The 17,049-nt window shown below is 38.5% G+C and overlaps 2 protein-coding genes across 3 annotated transcripts in view; one reads left to right on the top strand and one right to left on the bottom strand.

Annotated features, from left to right (window-relative positions):
- The window catches only part of LOC140950626 (mediator of RNA polymerase II transcription subunit 12-like protein), a 43,565-nt gene extending 31,473 nt beyond the window's left edge, over nt 1-12,092 (bottom strand). For both annotated transcript variants that reach the window (XM_073399867.1, XM_073399868.1), the window contains exons 1-11: nt 12,001-12,092; nt 11,857-11,931; nt 11,704-11,748; nt 10,574-10,684; nt 8,097-8,186; nt 7,068-7,227; nt 6,168-6,346; nt 5,359-5,469; nt 3,483-3,676; nt 2,725-3,046; nt 1,928-2,027 (exon numbers count right to left, since the gene is read on the bottom strand). In XM_073399867.1, the coding sequence (XP_073255968.1) occupies nt 1,928-2,027; nt 2,725-3,046; nt 3,483-3,676; nt 5,359-5,469; nt 6,168-6,346; nt 7,068-7,227; nt 8,097-8,186; nt 10,574-10,684; nt 11,704-11,748; nt 11,857-11,931; nt 12,001-12,078 (1,465 nt within the window). In that variant the 5' untranslated portion in view covers nt 12,079-12,092. The remainder of the gene's footprint in view (nt 1-1,927; nt 2,028-2,724; nt 3,047-3,482; nt 3,677-5,358; nt 5,470-6,167; nt 6,347-7,067; nt 7,228-8,096; nt 8,187-10,573; nt 10,685-11,703; nt 11,749-11,856; nt 11,932-12,000) is intronic.
- Nucleotides 12,093-12,180: 88 nt separating this feature from the next.
- The window catches only part of LOC140950628 (succinate--CoA ligase [ADP-forming] subunit beta, mitochondrial-like), a 15,733-nt gene continuing 10,864 nt past the window's right edge, over nt 12,181-17,049 (top strand). The window contains exons 1-6 of the mRNA XM_073399869.1: nt 12,181-12,291; nt 12,365-12,521; nt 13,438-13,546; nt 13,774-13,864; nt 13,943-14,014; nt 16,735-16,837. Of these exons, the coding sequence (XP_073255970.1) occupies nt 12,208-12,291; nt 12,365-12,521; nt 13,438-13,546; nt 13,774-13,864; nt 13,943-14,014; nt 16,735-16,837 (616 nt within the window). The 5' untranslated portion in view covers nt 12,181-12,207. The remainder of the gene's footprint in view (nt 12,292-12,364; nt 12,522-13,437; nt 13,547-13,773; nt 13,865-13,942; nt 14,015-16,734; nt 16,838-17,049) is intronic.

Below are 17,049 nucleotides of genomic sequence, written 5' to 3'. Positions count from 1 at the left end.
TAGGATTAGATGCAAGAAAGTGCAGGTGTGAGTACTGGAACAAGATCATCAGAATTTATGGGTCAACGTTACATTTTTTCTCCAGCCTCCTTGACTGAATCATACTCATTCTGGATTGGTTTGAAAGTTCTCGTTCCCTCGGACACCTTAGATGACAAAGACAGGTTGTCCTTGACCATCAAAACTGATGACATCACAAGAGGTAGAAGGGACATGGATCAGCAGAGGCAGTTACGGGTGGTTCAGGGGCGAATAGGTTAATTTGAACACAGCAATAGCTGTTGCACTTTTATTTGTGATGGCTATACTTGCAGATTGCATGTTGCAAATGAATCCACCCTAAATATAAATAGCTAACAAGATTAAAATTAAATAGTACTTAATGTTATTAATACTATAACACAGTAAATAAAATTAATGTAATTAACTAAAGTACCAGTAACAAGATATTGAACAGATTAACGATGACAAAAAAAAAAATAGCCCACTATCTAAAATAATTAAATAAAATTAATAATATGATATTGTGCTTAGTATTACCAGTATTACTGCGTATAAAAAGATAAAAAAGAAGTTAGTGAAAGAATTAACAGGTTACTGTTTCCTCGAAATCGCCCATGCTCTAATAAGTGCCCTCACCCAAATAAGTGCCCACCCCCTAGGCTAAGGCATCAAACAGGTGTCCTCTCCCCTCCCCTTCACTATTTTAAATAGTAGGGATAAAAGACCAATGCAACAATCTGTACATCACAATGACAAGGATGATGAGATAATATACCACAACTATTTTATAAGCATGCATAATGATACATCTCTATGTTAGTGTATACTAGGACTACCAACCATTTTTTTTAACAAACCGCTAAGATTTAGCTATAATAAAGTCACAGTTTGTTGAAAGGAAATATTAATAAGAGCTCTCCTTGCTTAAGCACCCTCCTTACAATACGCACCCTTCCTTTTTGCCAAAATTTGAAGAAAAAAAATTGAACTACAACATAAGCAACATTTTGTTTTAAGGAATATTACAAGACACACAGGCTAAACAGTGCACATACACGTACTTATAATCTAACTATGCAATATTTGTTATGGGCACTTTATAAGACTAAATACAATCATGTATTATATTAATGTGTGGCCTTAATTTAACTTCTATGTGTGACTGATACTAAGTTAAAACAACACTTAAAAGAAATTCATGCATACTTTAACCATCAGTTCTAAAAATCACATAGATTGAAAACATAAATATTGTGCACTTAAAAAATAAAAACCCATGAACATTTTACTACAAGTAGGGGTCATGGAAGAAGTATACAATTTGTAAATGGTGTGAAAGTAAAGAGTACAGAGTAATTTTGTTTCGCAAAGTACATCTATCTTTAAACTGTCTGCATATTAATTTGAAAGTCAAGAGATTGGAAGAGTACTTATAGTTAAGAAAAGTCTGACTAGTTCTTTTACCCACCTACCCCTCCCGTAAGCCAACATTAACACTTACTTCTCACTTAGGGCAAAATGGTGGCTTAGGGGAGGGGTAGGTGGGCAGTTTCCTGGAAACGTATAATAATCTGTGTACATTGTGCAGGGCTTGAAAATAGTCTAGTCCAGGAGTCCAGAATGAGCTGATTTTCTTGCCAGGCCAGTAATTTTGAAATTCACTTGCCTGATTGGCAGCTGGGTTAAAGGAAGTCATCTTCCTACTGAATCAGTAATTACGACAAGCAAGTAAATACACATGTTGTTGCCCAGATAAGCAGAATAAATGTGAGAGCTGCTTGCCCAAATTAAGGATAAGCTGGAATTCAAGATTTTTTTCAAGCCCTGAATGTGTACAAGGTTTCTTTACCAAACCACTTACTGTTTGGTGTACATTTGTTGTACAATACTGAATGAATTTTGAAAGAAGAGAACTCATTCTTACCTGAGGATTTGTCCTGATATTTGTCAGGGGACCAGTGAGATTCTATTGCTTTGCTTCGGGTTTGGATTTCCTCCTCACTTGCAAGCAGAACAGACAGGAGCTGTGAAGTTCAAGAATGGGAATGAGGAAAATAATGACAATCAATTTCCTGTTTCTCCAAAGTCCAAGAAATATTTTGGGAACAAACCCATTAAAAGCAAATCTAAAGATCGTTGCACCAATCCATTTTGCTTCTCTACAAGTACCTGATAATTATTTTTATTGCTGTATTATTTTGAAGTCTCCATTACAACCTCAAAGTTAAAATATCAACACAACAAATATAAGACTGTCACAGCCTTCCAGGAGAGAGACGGGCCCCTTTTTTAGACCCTTTTTTCACTCTCTAATTTGGCAAAGTTGGAAAAAAATAACGTGACAATGGCACTTACCGGTAATTGTTTCATTTCTGGTTTACATGTAGCTGATGATTTATTTGAAAATTATGTTACCACTATGCCATCAGTGGCTTCACCGCTAACTGTAGCCAAACTGTTGGCCATCAGTTGACCAAAAGTCAGCTGACAAGCTTTTCGGTGAGCTGTTCTTCACTTTAATTAATTTTACGCAAAATTCATACATGCTTTTTTTCAAATGTTACAGGTCAAAATTATATTCAAGTTAACATGTTTTAATTAAGCTTGATTCTCCAGTCCCTGATTATTCATGAATTAGGGCTAGAGGACAAAGGGAACTGGGAATCAACCAAGTTAAAAAAATTTAAACTAAACTTAATTTTGACCAGTGACATAAACAACCTCAGTATTCAGGAATCCCTGTGCATTTGCTGATGAAGGAAGCGGCATCTGAGATGGTGCGATGGGTAACCTGTCCAGCGGAGATCCCAATACAGCAGGTTTATTGCTTGCCGCATCTGCACTACCAACAGAAGAGTTACTGCTATTAGAAGCACTGCCTCCACCACTTGGAATGGAATTCCAGATCAGCGCTCCAGGACAACAAATGGCAATAGTTTGCAAGACTGAACTCAATGCTAGGACAAGGGCATGATGTTGTGGGCATGTTTTGTATTGAGAGAGGACAGGAAGTGATGAAGGACTGACGGCTGTCAAACTTGAACTGAATAAGAAAACATAACAAACTTGAGAAATGATGTAATCAACATGTCAAGAGCATGGGACAAAAAGAAAATCTGAGTCCCCAGTAGGAATTGAACCTATCACCTTCCGTACACCGGCTAGACGCTCTAATCACTGAGCTATGAAGGACTTGTGGTGAAATGGGCCATATACAAGGTTTATGTATGACATGTGTCATGGGTACTGCTAGGATCTTCACTAAGCTAAAAATTGAATCGGCCATCATTCTTTATTAATCACAACGACAACAAACAACAAACAACAAAAACAAACTAATATACATTACCTTCCCACCGGCAAATAGCTTATAAACTAATTGAGGTGGGGGGAACTGAAGACATATTACAAAACAAGATTTTGACTATTTTGACATTGCTGATCCTAGCAGGAAAAAAAGGGCCAATAATCCTGTTTACCTTTCTGATGTGATGGATGGTACTGGACTTGGCACTGATGTGCTACTAGTCTTGTTTGTGCTGCTTGTACCTCCCTGATTCTGCTGCTCAGACTGCATCTGTTCAGCATTAGAGTAAAGTGTAGACAGCTTCTTGGAACACACCTGTGCAAGACTCCTGGCAAGTGTTTGGGACAGGACTATCTGGTCAACATACTGAAATAAAAGGAGTGATTATTAATTAAACTCATCAACAAAAGATTAGTTCAGGAGCTGGTGCTTTAATGTTGGTGGAGTTTGGCAGCACCCTGTACAAGGCATGGGAAAGGAGGTATCCATGGCAACCCTACCTATGGCCACTCTCAGTGTACCAGCTACTTACAAACCAGTTACATTCCATGGAAGAGAAGGAAAGAGGGGAAATAGCTTGGAAATAACCAGGCAAAATGGCCTTACTGAGGTGTGACTGCTAAGACCAGCATTCTTTTGATTTTAGCATTGACTATTTTACATGTGAGCAAATGGAATTTGGGGTAAGTTTAATGCGAGTTAATGTTGGCCTACAGACTTCCCTTCATTCCAAACAAATTATTTAATTTTGGGGGAAGATTGCATTGCTTCACTGTTGAGGCCACGTCATTTCACCCATGTTGCTTCACATTGTGCATGGTCCCAATATTTCATGCCCCCTACCAGCAAGTCCATTGTTAAGTTTATTGTACACTGTAATAATGTTTATTGCCGAGCTGAATGCCACTCACACTCACACTCTATCTGCAACCCTCAGCAGCAGTTCTAAGCTTAACCAGCATCCCATACCAGGGTCTGAAATTGTGCCTTCCTGGACGCCAATGCGACTAAAAATTTAGTCCTGGCGACCAGAATTTCATAGCTGGTCGCCAGCTAGCGCCTTGTAAAGCTGGTTGTTATTGTGGACTTTAACGGTCAGAGAAACTGATTAAGAATTGAAACCTTGAAGCTATTTGCCAACAGGAGTCTTGCTTTTTGTCCTGTTGATATTTTTTAATTAAAAGGGAAACGAATCTTTCTGTAATAATACCTCCACAACAGCTACGATCAATACGACGTGTTTCGTGGTAGTTATCGGACGAAAATAGAGTTTTGATATGATCAGTGCAGTCATGGGCAGACAGCTTTCTGTTCTTACGTCACGTTCTAGGTCAGATAGCTTTATATCTCCAAAAAGTAATTTGTGGAAAAAATAAGACTTCACTCGTACATGTATGGTTGCTTTCTGCTATTGGGAGCGGAAGTAGTGCAATTTTTGAGCATAAAAACGTCCATACCATGCATTTTTTATTCGTGTTTAAACTTTATTTGAAAAAAAGGGAGGGGGAATTTTTGGCGACCACAATTTGCCCTCTGGCCACCAAAAATTTACACTTGATCACCAGGTGGCGCCTGTATTAAAACTTTAATTTCGGACCCTGCATACACCTCCTTCGATGATAAATTCTCCATAGGGATCTCCATATATTTCTTTAAAGAATTCTTAGTTGTGAGAGTTTGATAACAGATTTAAGCATTTTCTCTTTAGTGATCATTTCATTAACTCTCATAACCATTTCTCTTGGCAACATATGGATATTGTTGGGAGAAAATTGATGTTGGTCACTATTGGGACTTCAAGGGTTAATGCTGGGACTTAAAGGCTTGATGCACAGTTTTAGCCAGGTGCCCTGATAAGGTCCGGGTCAGTTTTTGGAAAGTTTGTTTTCCTTTAGAAAGTTGACAAATATGAGATGGGGTATCTTTTCACAGAGGTGGTAAGTAGTGTCAAAGATAATGGCCAATCAGAGTGCATGTTGCATCTTGGACAGCACATACAAAAATTAATGTGCTGTAATTCACTTTTGTCTTCTTACTGTAATACATACCCTTAATAAGAGTGGGATTAAATATTTTAGCAGCAGATCATCAGCATTTTTGCTTTTGTCCAGCAAGTCCAACAGCCACAGAAGAAAATCCTGTCTGTCAAGAAGACTCTCCTGAAAGCATTCATAGGACAATAGCACATAACAGAGTACTACACAGCTGTACAGTATGAAGGGATCAACCAACCAAACACCTAACTCATTCCAGACACTCTCATGTGGACAGCTCTGCTTACAATAGCCTGCATTATTTTGACAGAGGCCTTCTTATGCAGGGTTTTCACTAAGATTTCAAGTTGCCGGGTAAATACATGTACAACAAGTACACATAGGCGGGAAATTAGACAGCTAGGGGTTTCTTTTGGTTCTATTTTCCTTTAAAAGTAGCTTCAGGCCACGTTCATAGTAGCCAGGGGAAATCCCCGGCCCCGGCCTCTTAATGACAGCCCTGTTATAGGAGGTACTCATGTCCCTAGTTTGAATTTCGTTTCTCATAGGAATGGTCTGAGGTCATGACACTATACGGTATTTTACTATTGTATTTGTGATTTTCCTCGTAACTGTCACAGTTTTAACTCATCTCCATGTCGTTGTAACCATTTCGCTGTTTCAAGGCCTTGTTACTTGTCAGGATTTTACCCTAACAAGGCCTCTTGACAAAACCCTGTTAGTGATCTTCCAGCCTTTCAAACTTTTTCACGATTATTAATCCTAATCGCTCATTCACTTAAAAGAAGGGAGTATATTAAGCTGTATAAGCTGGAGCTGAAGTGAGGGGACCATAGCCAAATTCAGAGAGATAATAATCTAACCTCGTACAGCCAGTGTGTTAGTCGCACAGTGTAGTTCCACTGTTTTAGTGCTTGTTCCATTTCAGGAGTCATTCTTTGTTGATGTTGAGTGGAGGTTATTCCACCAAAGTGGCTCTGGTAAAAATCTGCTATCTTGTTCAGTTGATCCTTCAGGTATTTTGTTATGGCATGAGTCCAATCTTAAATTATAAAGAAGAATACATTCAAATCAGTTTGTCTTCCAAACACTTGTTAATATTGTCACTAGGGGCCTTTTAAAATGTTGCAGGAAAAATACAGTGATTGTACTCCTTGAAGGTACATGTAAATGCACATGTTTGACAGAGCACAATTTATTATTCCTCACATTCAATTAAAGCTAAAATATTGTATTATTTGACTTTAACAAGAAGCCATATTGACCCCTTTAAAGCCACTGGCCTAACCCTACTCCTGTACTTTTCTAATGAGAAAATGGATTAAGAAAGGTTTCTTTATAGTCACAAAAGTGAGTGTACTTGGCATTCCATACCCCTCACACATAATAAAAACATAATTATAATCCAAAATAATAGCACACAACAAGAATAAAAAAACCACCTGGCAGGAGATGATTAGCTACCTATTTACAAGTGTCCAGAGGATTTGAATTCAGGACAACTAAGAAATAAATAATTAAGTTGTCAGAGTGGGACTCAAACAAAGGACAGACATTATGCAAGTCTGACATGCTCACCACTTAGCTACCCTGCAACCTGTTAAGCATCTATAAGCATGATGAAAGGTTGTTTGATTTGCCTCACCATATTTACAGATTCATTTTTCAAATCACAACCAAAAGGTCATAAAAAATCAAAAACAGTTCAATAAAGATATCAGCCACTTACAATAGATAAGTCTAAATTTTTATCTCTATAGTACCTTGTGCAGGATCTGCCATCACTCTTTTCTTGCCCTTGGATTCACTGATGCCGGTTGTATAAGCTGATGATATTTTTATGAACCATGCTGCCCGCAGCATGGGAATAGAGTACTCACAAAGGCTGCTAAAAATCTCCTCTTTCTTATTAAAGATAGGCACCTAAAAAGCAAAAAACAAATTGTTTTGAAGTTTCCCCTCTTTCAATAAATCTTGTGTTACTTGTTACCTGATGGAGATTTATCAAACTCTCAATCACTTTCACAGTTTTCTATTACACTGTAAAAAAATCTCTCCATAAACAGAGGTTGAGATTTTTTCCAAAGTGTTTTGCTTAAAATTAGTTGTAATTACTTGTTCTCACAATGTTTGACTTTATTTGAATTACTTCAGGAAATCAGGACTCAGAAAAAAAAAATTTGAATTCCATCTTTTAGCTGTCCTCTGGGTGAGAAATACAATGTAGCTCTCACATTTGCCCGGGGTCACTTCTTGCTCGCCTACACCCTTTCCCATTAGGCAAGTGATCTCTTAATGTACACTGTAACTTGGCCACCAAGCAAATCTTCTTGTCCTCGACTACATGTACAAAGGGCAAGCAATGGAGTCAAAAGTAATAAAAATATGTTATTTGTGTTCCTCAGGGTAGCATGCATTGTTTTTAATAAAACAACTCCCCGTCGTACTAGTCCCTGTACAGTGTGTGATTAAATTGAAATCTGTGATGTATTTATTTTTGTACTAGGAGAGAATGAGCACTCAAGAAATCAGACTTGAAGGGTTATGACTGCTCAAGTTTAATTACATTTACTTTTATATTCAGTCTCACATTTATTTGCCCATTTCGATAGAACATACACACACAGAAACAACAACAAGTTCAACAAACAGATGATACAGAAATGATCATTAATTATTTTTTCTGTGCTTTTGGCCCCGCTGGTACATGCAGCTTTTAGTAAGAGTTTTTCAGGTTTTTCTGACTTTTTGTTGAACTTTTTTTGGTACATTTATTCATTTTTTACACTCACCTTCTTTACTAATACAGTGAGGGGTTTGTTCCCTGCTAGATCTTGAAACCAACTGGATATAAATCCACGAGAACGGGCAGTTGCATGAACCTGATGAGACAAGTGTATAATCATAATAAAATAAATGTAGAGACTGAGAAGATACATGATTGTACAAGGAGACTGAGATTTCATTTACAACAATAACAACCACAGCAACCACAAGTATTTTTAAAATCATTTAAGATGTCTTGATGATGATGATGATCTAATGATGATGATGATGATGATAATGATGATGATGATGATGGTGATAATGATGATGATGATGATGTTGCTTGTTGATAAAGATAATGATAATGACGATGATGATATTGAGGATGACGCATGAGTAATGAATAAATCAAATATTCATATTGACAAAGACGCTACATCAGGGGTGGATCCAGGATTTTTTTTAGGAGGGGGTGCACTCGTCTCTTGCTCTCCTTCAACACCAATAAACCACATAGTTTTTTTTTTTGGAAGAATACCAGTTGTATTAGAAAACCGCAGGTCATCTCAGGGGGGTGGGGGTGCGCACCCCCTGCACCCTCCCCCTAGATCCGCCCATGTACATTTATTATTGACTTCATAATGTCACAAAATTAATATAAACTGTAGGATAATGAAAAAAAAACTGGGTAGAATTTGAACCCACAGGACCCAATTTACTGGGCAGACAATCTAACCAACAGGAGATTGTTTGCAGGGACTATGGAGAAACTTACTGTAAACTCTAAGCCCACCAAAACTATACTAAAAAAAATAATACTACAGGTATTATTAATGGGTGATGTGTGCCTAGAATACTGTGTGGGTGTTGGCTAGGAAGGAATGACATAGAAAGGATTAGAAATAGTAATTAGCATCAATTTTTCATTAATTTGATATAGCAAATTAAGTAATGGTCCGCGTAAGAACTAGGCAGGCAGAACGCAAAATTGATTAAAAGGTGTTAACTTTCAATTTTTAATTTCAATTAAATGGTGGTTCTGATTGGCTGAAATCCAAAAATCGACGAAAAAACAAAGAAAAACGTGACAAAAACAACTTTTTTTAGCTTATGCGATATTAGAGATGTGAGGAAATTTGTCTTTTGCCCGAAGAAATGTCGTCAATTTCATCGCTGAAATCTACATATTTCCCTTTATCGATTGTTTATTGCTTTTATTCAATGTATTTTATCATCAGAGTGATCGTGAAATTCCTACTGAAGCAGCGTTCGCAGCTGTCCTCAACATGTCGTCGAGTGGCCATGTGGACAAGTAGGACCGAAGCAGTTGTTTATGTTGTCAGGAGGAGATCGCTTTGATTCAGTGATGATTCAGAGTAATTGTGGAGAATAGCTGGGCACAAAGAGTGGAAGCGATAGATTTGTTCTTTATACAGAAATAAATAAGATTTCTTAAAGCGATGTGAAGCCGCCTGATTTGAGCTTGAGGTAAGCTGAACCCAATAAATTTTCCCATCACCGCATGATGTGACTGTGTAGTTATTTCGCCCTTTTCAAAACTTCAGAATTTTGTATATCTTTACTCTTCTATAATTCGATTTGCTTTCAATCTAGGCTGTTTCGTCGAGCTAAGTTCAACTTAAGACGAACGAATTGAAATTTGTGATTATTGATTTCGCAACAGTTGTAAGACGGCAGCCGCCTAGTTATCATATATAATACAAATGTAGCTCTCACTAGTTTTGAGTGTTACCCGGTACGAAAGATCATGCAAGTTTGACTGTAACTGTTGCCTTTACTTTTTCTTAGAATGAAAGTAGGTTTTGCGGAGATATTTAGACTAAAAATATATCTACCATGTAAGACTGTGAAGAGAGCTTCTTCTGAAACCGAATTCTTCGAACATCCATGAATTTTTTCCTGTATGGACAATCGTCTTTTTATTCAAATGCGGGCCATTAGGATAACCCTCCGACATGATTTTATGAAATTGTTGTTCTTTATGGTGCCAAAATTAAAACGCGCGGCTTTGGCGCGTTCTCCATGTGAGCTCGGATTACTGCTGTTTCCGATCACAGTTTTGACATTTCCTTTGTGAGAGCCGAAGTAGCTGTCTTTCAGAGGGTCGCCGATTGATGTATTCCTGTGCCATTTTCATGTAATTTTATATCAGTTTAACTTTGCTCGGGTTTGGCGCATAGAAATCCTCTAAATTTTAGATATGTTATAGTTTTCAACATATCAGAGCAGTAGACAAAATAAAAAGTTGTTTGAATGACTCTTTTGCTATCTTAATTCATTTCTAAAATTCAAATTTCGCGCTTTTCGCCCTATTGACCAGAGCATTCAAATTTAATTTGATTAGAGAAATTAGCACCTAAAAAATAACTGCCGCTATTGCACTGGCCTATTGTTCTTTTGCCTAGTTCTTACACGGACCATTACTTAAAAGATGACTTTTGTATGTATTATGTCAAAATGCATGTGCTGTCTGGGTACTTACTGGTACAAAATTGTCCTTGACAGGCTGTGGTTTTCTCTTATTCCCATCTTGTGAAGTATACGTGTTTTGCTTCTGTTTTTCTAATAAAATTGCACTGAAGCTTTGTGTAAACTGTAAAAAAAAAAACCATCTTGAAGTAAACAATAGACTGCAAGCAGCCTCTTACTTGTCTTTTAATGCACAATATACTGAGAGCATGCCTGAGGGGTGAATGGCAAAGCAGCAAGGAATGAGGGTGGAAGCCTGAACAAAGAAAAGATAAGAGATGGCGATGGGATCTTTTAATTGGCGATCTGCTGCTTTTCATTCCTCCTTCCTTTCTGACTACTGACGCTAGGTTTCTTGCCTACTTTTTTCGGTAAACAAAGAGCTTGTTTGTGCCCTGCTGTTTAGTTTGGACTAGTTAAACCATTATCAGGTTACATTTGATTGGGAAATCCACATTTAGGTTCTGATTTCGAACACAAAATCTGCGAAAAATCTGTCCTCGGGGAGGATTTCAATTATGAACTCAAATCCGGATTTCATGGATTTCCTATTTACCGTTCAATTGGGAAATCCAAAAAAGGATTTGCAAAACTATTCTCGTGAACAGCGGTCTTCTTTTTGATAATTATGTGTGCGCTTGCAAGACAGTTGTTCTCAAGGACAGTTTTTCAAATCCTTCTTAGGAAATCCAAAAACAGACATCTCAGCATTGAAATCCGTTTTTGGAATTCACATTTGATTGCAAATTGAAAATCCGGATTTTAAAATCTAAATCCAGATTTCCCAATCAAATGCACCCTAGGGCACAGTTCTCGACCCTTGTTTGTTCGCCATGTGCTGCAAAGTTAGAACCACAGTAAAAATTGAACTCCACTGATCTGAGAGTGAGAGTTTTTTTGTTTACAGATTGACAAGTGGCCAACCAATCGTGAATTGTCGTTTAGATTATCTGTACTCAGATTAACAAGTACTTCAACCTAGTTTCATTCAAAATTTCCTTGGTTCCTTATCCAACCATGAGAAAAACATCTGGCTTGACCTGGATATGGATTTTACCTAAAACACATACACACAAGTCATCTGCGCGCGATGCTCTGTTTGTATTCAGAAAGTCCAATAAACCTCTCAAGCGTGTAAATTACCTTTGACAAGGGAACATTACACATGATATCCTTTGCCGATCCATACTAAAAAAAAAAGACACATTCGTCATATTCTCAACACAACACAGAACATTTTCACAGGTAAAAGAAAACATTATGAAACGAAATATGGCTTTAATAAAATCCTACAACCTCGACTGATCCAGAACTGAAAGGCAGGGGTTGGTAGCTAAATCCTTTCTTGACGTTCTCCTCGGTGAGTTCATCCTGGAAAGATCGAGGGCAAATTTAGCATGATAATGATTCACTTCAAACTAGATCTTAGTTAAAGCTTACCTCTTTTTGTTTACTGTCTTGTGGGTATACGTCTGGATGGCCCAAACGCGGTCTTTTCAGAGGACGTGGGACCGCCATTTTGGATCGAGTGCGGATCCGTGCGGATCGTGTTGCCTAAAGCCCAAACATTCTTGGCCGCGCCCGTGAGCTAGTTGCGGTGTTCTTTATGAACGTCATGCGCGGCTAGCCGGCGAGACGAAAACAAAGATGGCCGCCTCTTTCCGTGCTTTGAACTGCCTTCGTAAGCTAAATATCGGCGGTTTAAGGTCTCCGGCAAGGCTCTTACCAAGGGTATTTGTCATTATCGATATGCTTTCAGAAGTTTTGTATGTTTCCTTTGTAGCTAAGTGCCTCTTTGTTGTAGGTTTTGGGTGCCAATGGCTGTCAACATCAGCAAATTCGGGAGTTATCTATCCATGAGCACCATAGTATGAAACTTCTTCAAGAAGCAGGAATACTTATACCACAGGGAGGTGTAGCCAGAACTCCAGAACAAGCTTATGAAATCGCTAGTACTATGGGTATGTATTACTAACGAGATTAGCTTCAAAGCTAATCAACTTACTGTATGAAAATACAGTGCAATGGAGCCTCGACTCCGCGTAAATCGAGAATGAATGTATATTGTATCGGCAGGGTTGTCAGAAAGTTTTGAAGTAGACAGCTTAGTTGTCAGAGTAAGCGGCCAGTGCAAGGATATTTTATTTTAAAAACGCCATCCATAAGGAAATGCCAAGCAGAGTAGCCGGCCGATACTAACCAAGTAGGTGACGATTTTCAGTGGCAGCCGGCTACTTTTGACAACCCTGTATTGGCTGGGACAAAACACTTGGCTTTTGTAAATAGGTGGTCGTAAATAGAGTTTCAACTGTGTTGTCATGTATGTTGTAGTTCTGGTTAGTTGAGTTGGATAAAATAACGCCAGTCAACTGCTGAGCAGAAGTTAGCAGGATTAAACACCAGGCCGCAGGTGCTCAAAAGATGGGCAGTGCTATTCACCGGATAGATCACTATGTAGTGGATAAGTATTGGGAAAACCAATTGCACTATCCACTGGATAGAGATTTATCTGGTGGTTGGCACTATCCATCGTTTGAACAACTGGGGCCTGCTGGACCAACCTTCAACATCCTAAGTGTGACATTTCACATCCTCCAACATGAAGGGGTGGACATACAGACAGACTAACGGACAGACAATTTTGTCGCTACCAAAATGTCTGAGATGCATAGATAACCAAATTTTCTTGCCCACGGTGCTCTGCTGCATGGGCTTCATGCATGTGAGAGCATGGCCATCAGGAAAGCTGCTTCTTGCATAATGATTTTAGTATTAACCACGCTTTCTGGGCACTTGCAGAACTTCTACTTTAGCATTGGTGCTTCAATCAGTGACACGTTGGATCATGGATTTACTTTGATTCTAATTTTTTGCCAGGCCTTGAGAGTGACTCTGACATGGTAGTCAAAGCTCAGGTTCTTGCTGGTGGACGTGGAAAAGGCACTTTTGAGGGAGGGCTCAAGGGAGGTGTCAGGATTGTGTTCTCGTGAGTAAAATAATATGCTGTAGAGTGAACTTACATATTGTATTTTACTTGCATTACCTACTGTATCTTAAGTCCTGTTAAGCTTTTAATTTTTATTCATGTATAATGTATGCATGTCTATTGACTATGCAAAATGTTTGTCATTAACAAAAGCGCATTTGATACGCATGATTGATGACTGCATAGTGATAGTATAATATTATTACTTACGAGTTGTATTATTTTAGGCCAGAGGAGGCTAAAGAAATGGCATCCAGAATGCTTGGTAAAAAACTCTTTACAAAACAGACTGGAGAACAGGGAAGAATATGCAATGAAGTAAGTCCACATAACCCCTACATTTATTGTGCATACATGTTTCAACTCTATCCATGTTAACTGTATTATTTATTACAGGTCTACATTTGTGAAAGACTCTATGCAAGAAGGGAATACTATTTTGCAATTGCTTTGGAAAGAGCATTCAAGGTAGGCTGACTGTACATGTGCCTATAGCCTAACTGTAATACAAATAGACTGATGGTCTTAAGCAGCAGACTCAAATGTTGCTCAAAGCTCAAATGTTGGATAGCACTATCCACTATTGTGCTAAAGTAGAGAGTGTTACCCACCTTTTTACCATCTGGGTCCAGACCTCTTGTTTGAAAATTAATTACATGTACATGTATTATGGAAATCTTGTTAGTGGATAATATTGAGGCTCAATTCATAGACATTTTTGTTCCACCCATCTTATGACAAAGAGTTGTGCCCACTTAAACTGTTAGTGAGAACTGACCAACCAGACCAGTCCAGTCATAAAGAGAATTTCATTTATTATTCAGAACTGTCCAGTCACATCACTCTGTTTTTAAAATGCTACATTCATGCATGGCAGTGATAGTTTTTCTTTAGCAAATTGATTCTTGGTGTTCCTAGAATTATTAGCCTGTGTACAGACGTCCCCCCTCCCTCAGCAAAAATCGGGGGAGGAGACGTCTGTGAATCGCCGACGATAATCGTGTTCCCGTTTCCCCGGAATGTTGGGGACAGCCTCTGATTGGTTGTAATGTTAATGCCATGACGCAAATAGTTTCCGGTGTTGTGATTGGTGAATGAACCTCAGAATAGATTCCCCCAGGACAAGCTCAGCCTTTGTGGATATTTGTTTACCGGTATTTGTATTCCGGCTTTCTCGTAAAGGCATGAGAAGTTAAGACCACCGATGTTTGCTGCACCGGTTGCGGATGCTTCTGTCTGTACTGGTCGGTATTGTAAATAAAATAGAAGGCATACAAAATCCAACGTTAACAGCCAAGGCAGGTCAAGCTTACCCCAAAAAGATTCTATTACTGAATTGATTATTTGAAAAAATGAATCCGTTAGTCGTTCCCGTAACTAGTGTCAAATTTAAATCGGCATTCCTCTATGCTGAATGTAGCCTGAATTTCATCCGATTACTTCGAGTCGTTATTACTCCCTCAGTTGTTGAGAGGAGAAAACGACTCGAAGCAATCGGATGAATTTCAGGCTATGCCGAATGAGCAGTGAATATTTTGAGAGAACTTCTCTGCATTTGGTCAGATTGAAAATCTTTGAATGGATTAAATGTCTTAGAAGACATTTACATCAAATTCAGGGAAACTGAGCTGGTAGAAATTTCGTAACTGAATCGCGTGTGAATTCACGGCTCATTACGCATGCAAGAATGCCCACAGAGATGAATCTGAAATCTACAACTACCAACGGTTGAACTTTCGAATAATAAATAGGATCTTAGGACGTACGCTTGACCTGGCTTCACTGTAATCAGAGATCTTATATCTGGATTTTTGGGTGGACATTGCGTGAAGATGTTCGGCTAGCCTGTGCACAGACGCCATGCAGAGCTATTTTTCGACCTACATGTGCCTTTTCAACTGTCAGCGAAAGAACAAAAAAATAATTTATGCAAATGTATACCGGAACACGATTAACGACGGCGATTCACAGACGTCTCCTCTCCCGATTTTTTTCCTGAGGGAGGGGGGACGTCTGTACACAGGCTAAGAATTATTTCATTTTCCATTATTTGAAGTACCCTAGTAACCAAGCCTTCCTAGAGGAAGGTATTGTAATAAGCGAACCCCCCTCCACCTACGTATTTGAAAGGTCTGGAAACCTTCACGTGGAACTGAAGTACAGATATTTCAATATTGTTTTGAATTGGAATGATGATGGCGACACAGACAAAAGGGCAGAAGGGTCAGTGTTTGTACAATAATAAATGGTAACTTGACCCTCAATATTTATTATACAAAGTCTGGGTGATTTCAGTCAAGGCAGACAGGAGAAAAACTTTGTGTAAATGGTGTGACTGGTTAACAGAGCGTGCTGAAATCTCACACCAAAGACAAAAAGCTAAAACAAAAACAGCAGGTATAAAGGGAAGGTGTCATTCTATGTCACACCATATGAAACACTGAGAAAAGAGTTTAAAAAATGACCCGCAGGAGGTATTTTTCATGAACTTCAAGGTGTTTCATCTGGTGATAAAACACTGTGCCAAATGCTTGATTCATCTGTATCACTTCTCAAACAAAATGACTTTAGAAGGAAAAAATAAGGATGCAAAAATGAGCAGTTTTTCATCTGATTTCCAAACACTCATTAAACATTAATTTCCTTTGTATTTTGTTTATAAATAATTATGGATGAGTTTGAGAAGATCCAAACATGCATGATCAGATTGCATCGTGTAATTCCAGTCATTCTTAGTGGAAGTCGAGTTGCTGGCTAAATCATGTACATGCAATGTAATTAAATGCCTTGCATTGATTTCATAATAGTAACCTGCAGATTAGGACTGCAGGCTCCTCTTGTTGCCTGCAATTATAATGGTCACCTGTGATTTGGATTGTAACCTTTCACAAGGCTGGTTTACAGGTAATTGCTGCCTGGTAACGTGTAGCTCTGATGGACTTAGGAGCACAGGTCTATGCTCTAGATCGTGATTTCAAAATCCTGGCCAGATCATGCTGGTCATCCTGATCAGAGACTCAGCTGGGCCTTTATTACGATCTTGTGTCAGTTCAGACAATTGCATCATTGGACAGTTGTACACTAGTAGACACTAACTTTTAATCCTGAAGGCAAAATCCAGTAGTCCTACACTGTACTTTGATTCTCAAGATTTTACAACAAAGAATTGGATTTTTTCTTAATTGTAGGGACCAGTATTGGTGGGCAGCCAACAGGGAGGTGTAGATATTGAGCAAGTTGCCAAAGAAACACCTGATGCCATTGTTAAGCATGGAGTGGACATCATCAATGGTTTGTATCAAATTAAAACTCCCTCTTTGTCAATCGCACCTTACTTTTTGATCAGTGAAGATCCTAGTGATGTACAAATAATTATTATTACAGTATTTGCAACATTAATATTTTGTGACCAGTAATGTTGCTGTTTGAATGTACATGTATCTGGTATGTATTACTTTAATGTGAGATTAAAGTTGCCAGGGGTAGAACAGGCTTGCTATTAA

The sequence above is a fragment of the Porites lutea genome, chromosome 10, assembly GCF_958299795.1.
Source record: "Porites lutea chromosome 10, jaPorLute2.1, whole genome shotgun sequence".
Taxonomy (NCBI): Eukaryota; Metazoa; Cnidaria; class Anthozoa; order Scleractinia; family Poritidae; genus Porites; species Porites lutea.
This window is presented reverse-complemented; position numbering and strand designations above follow the sequence as displayed.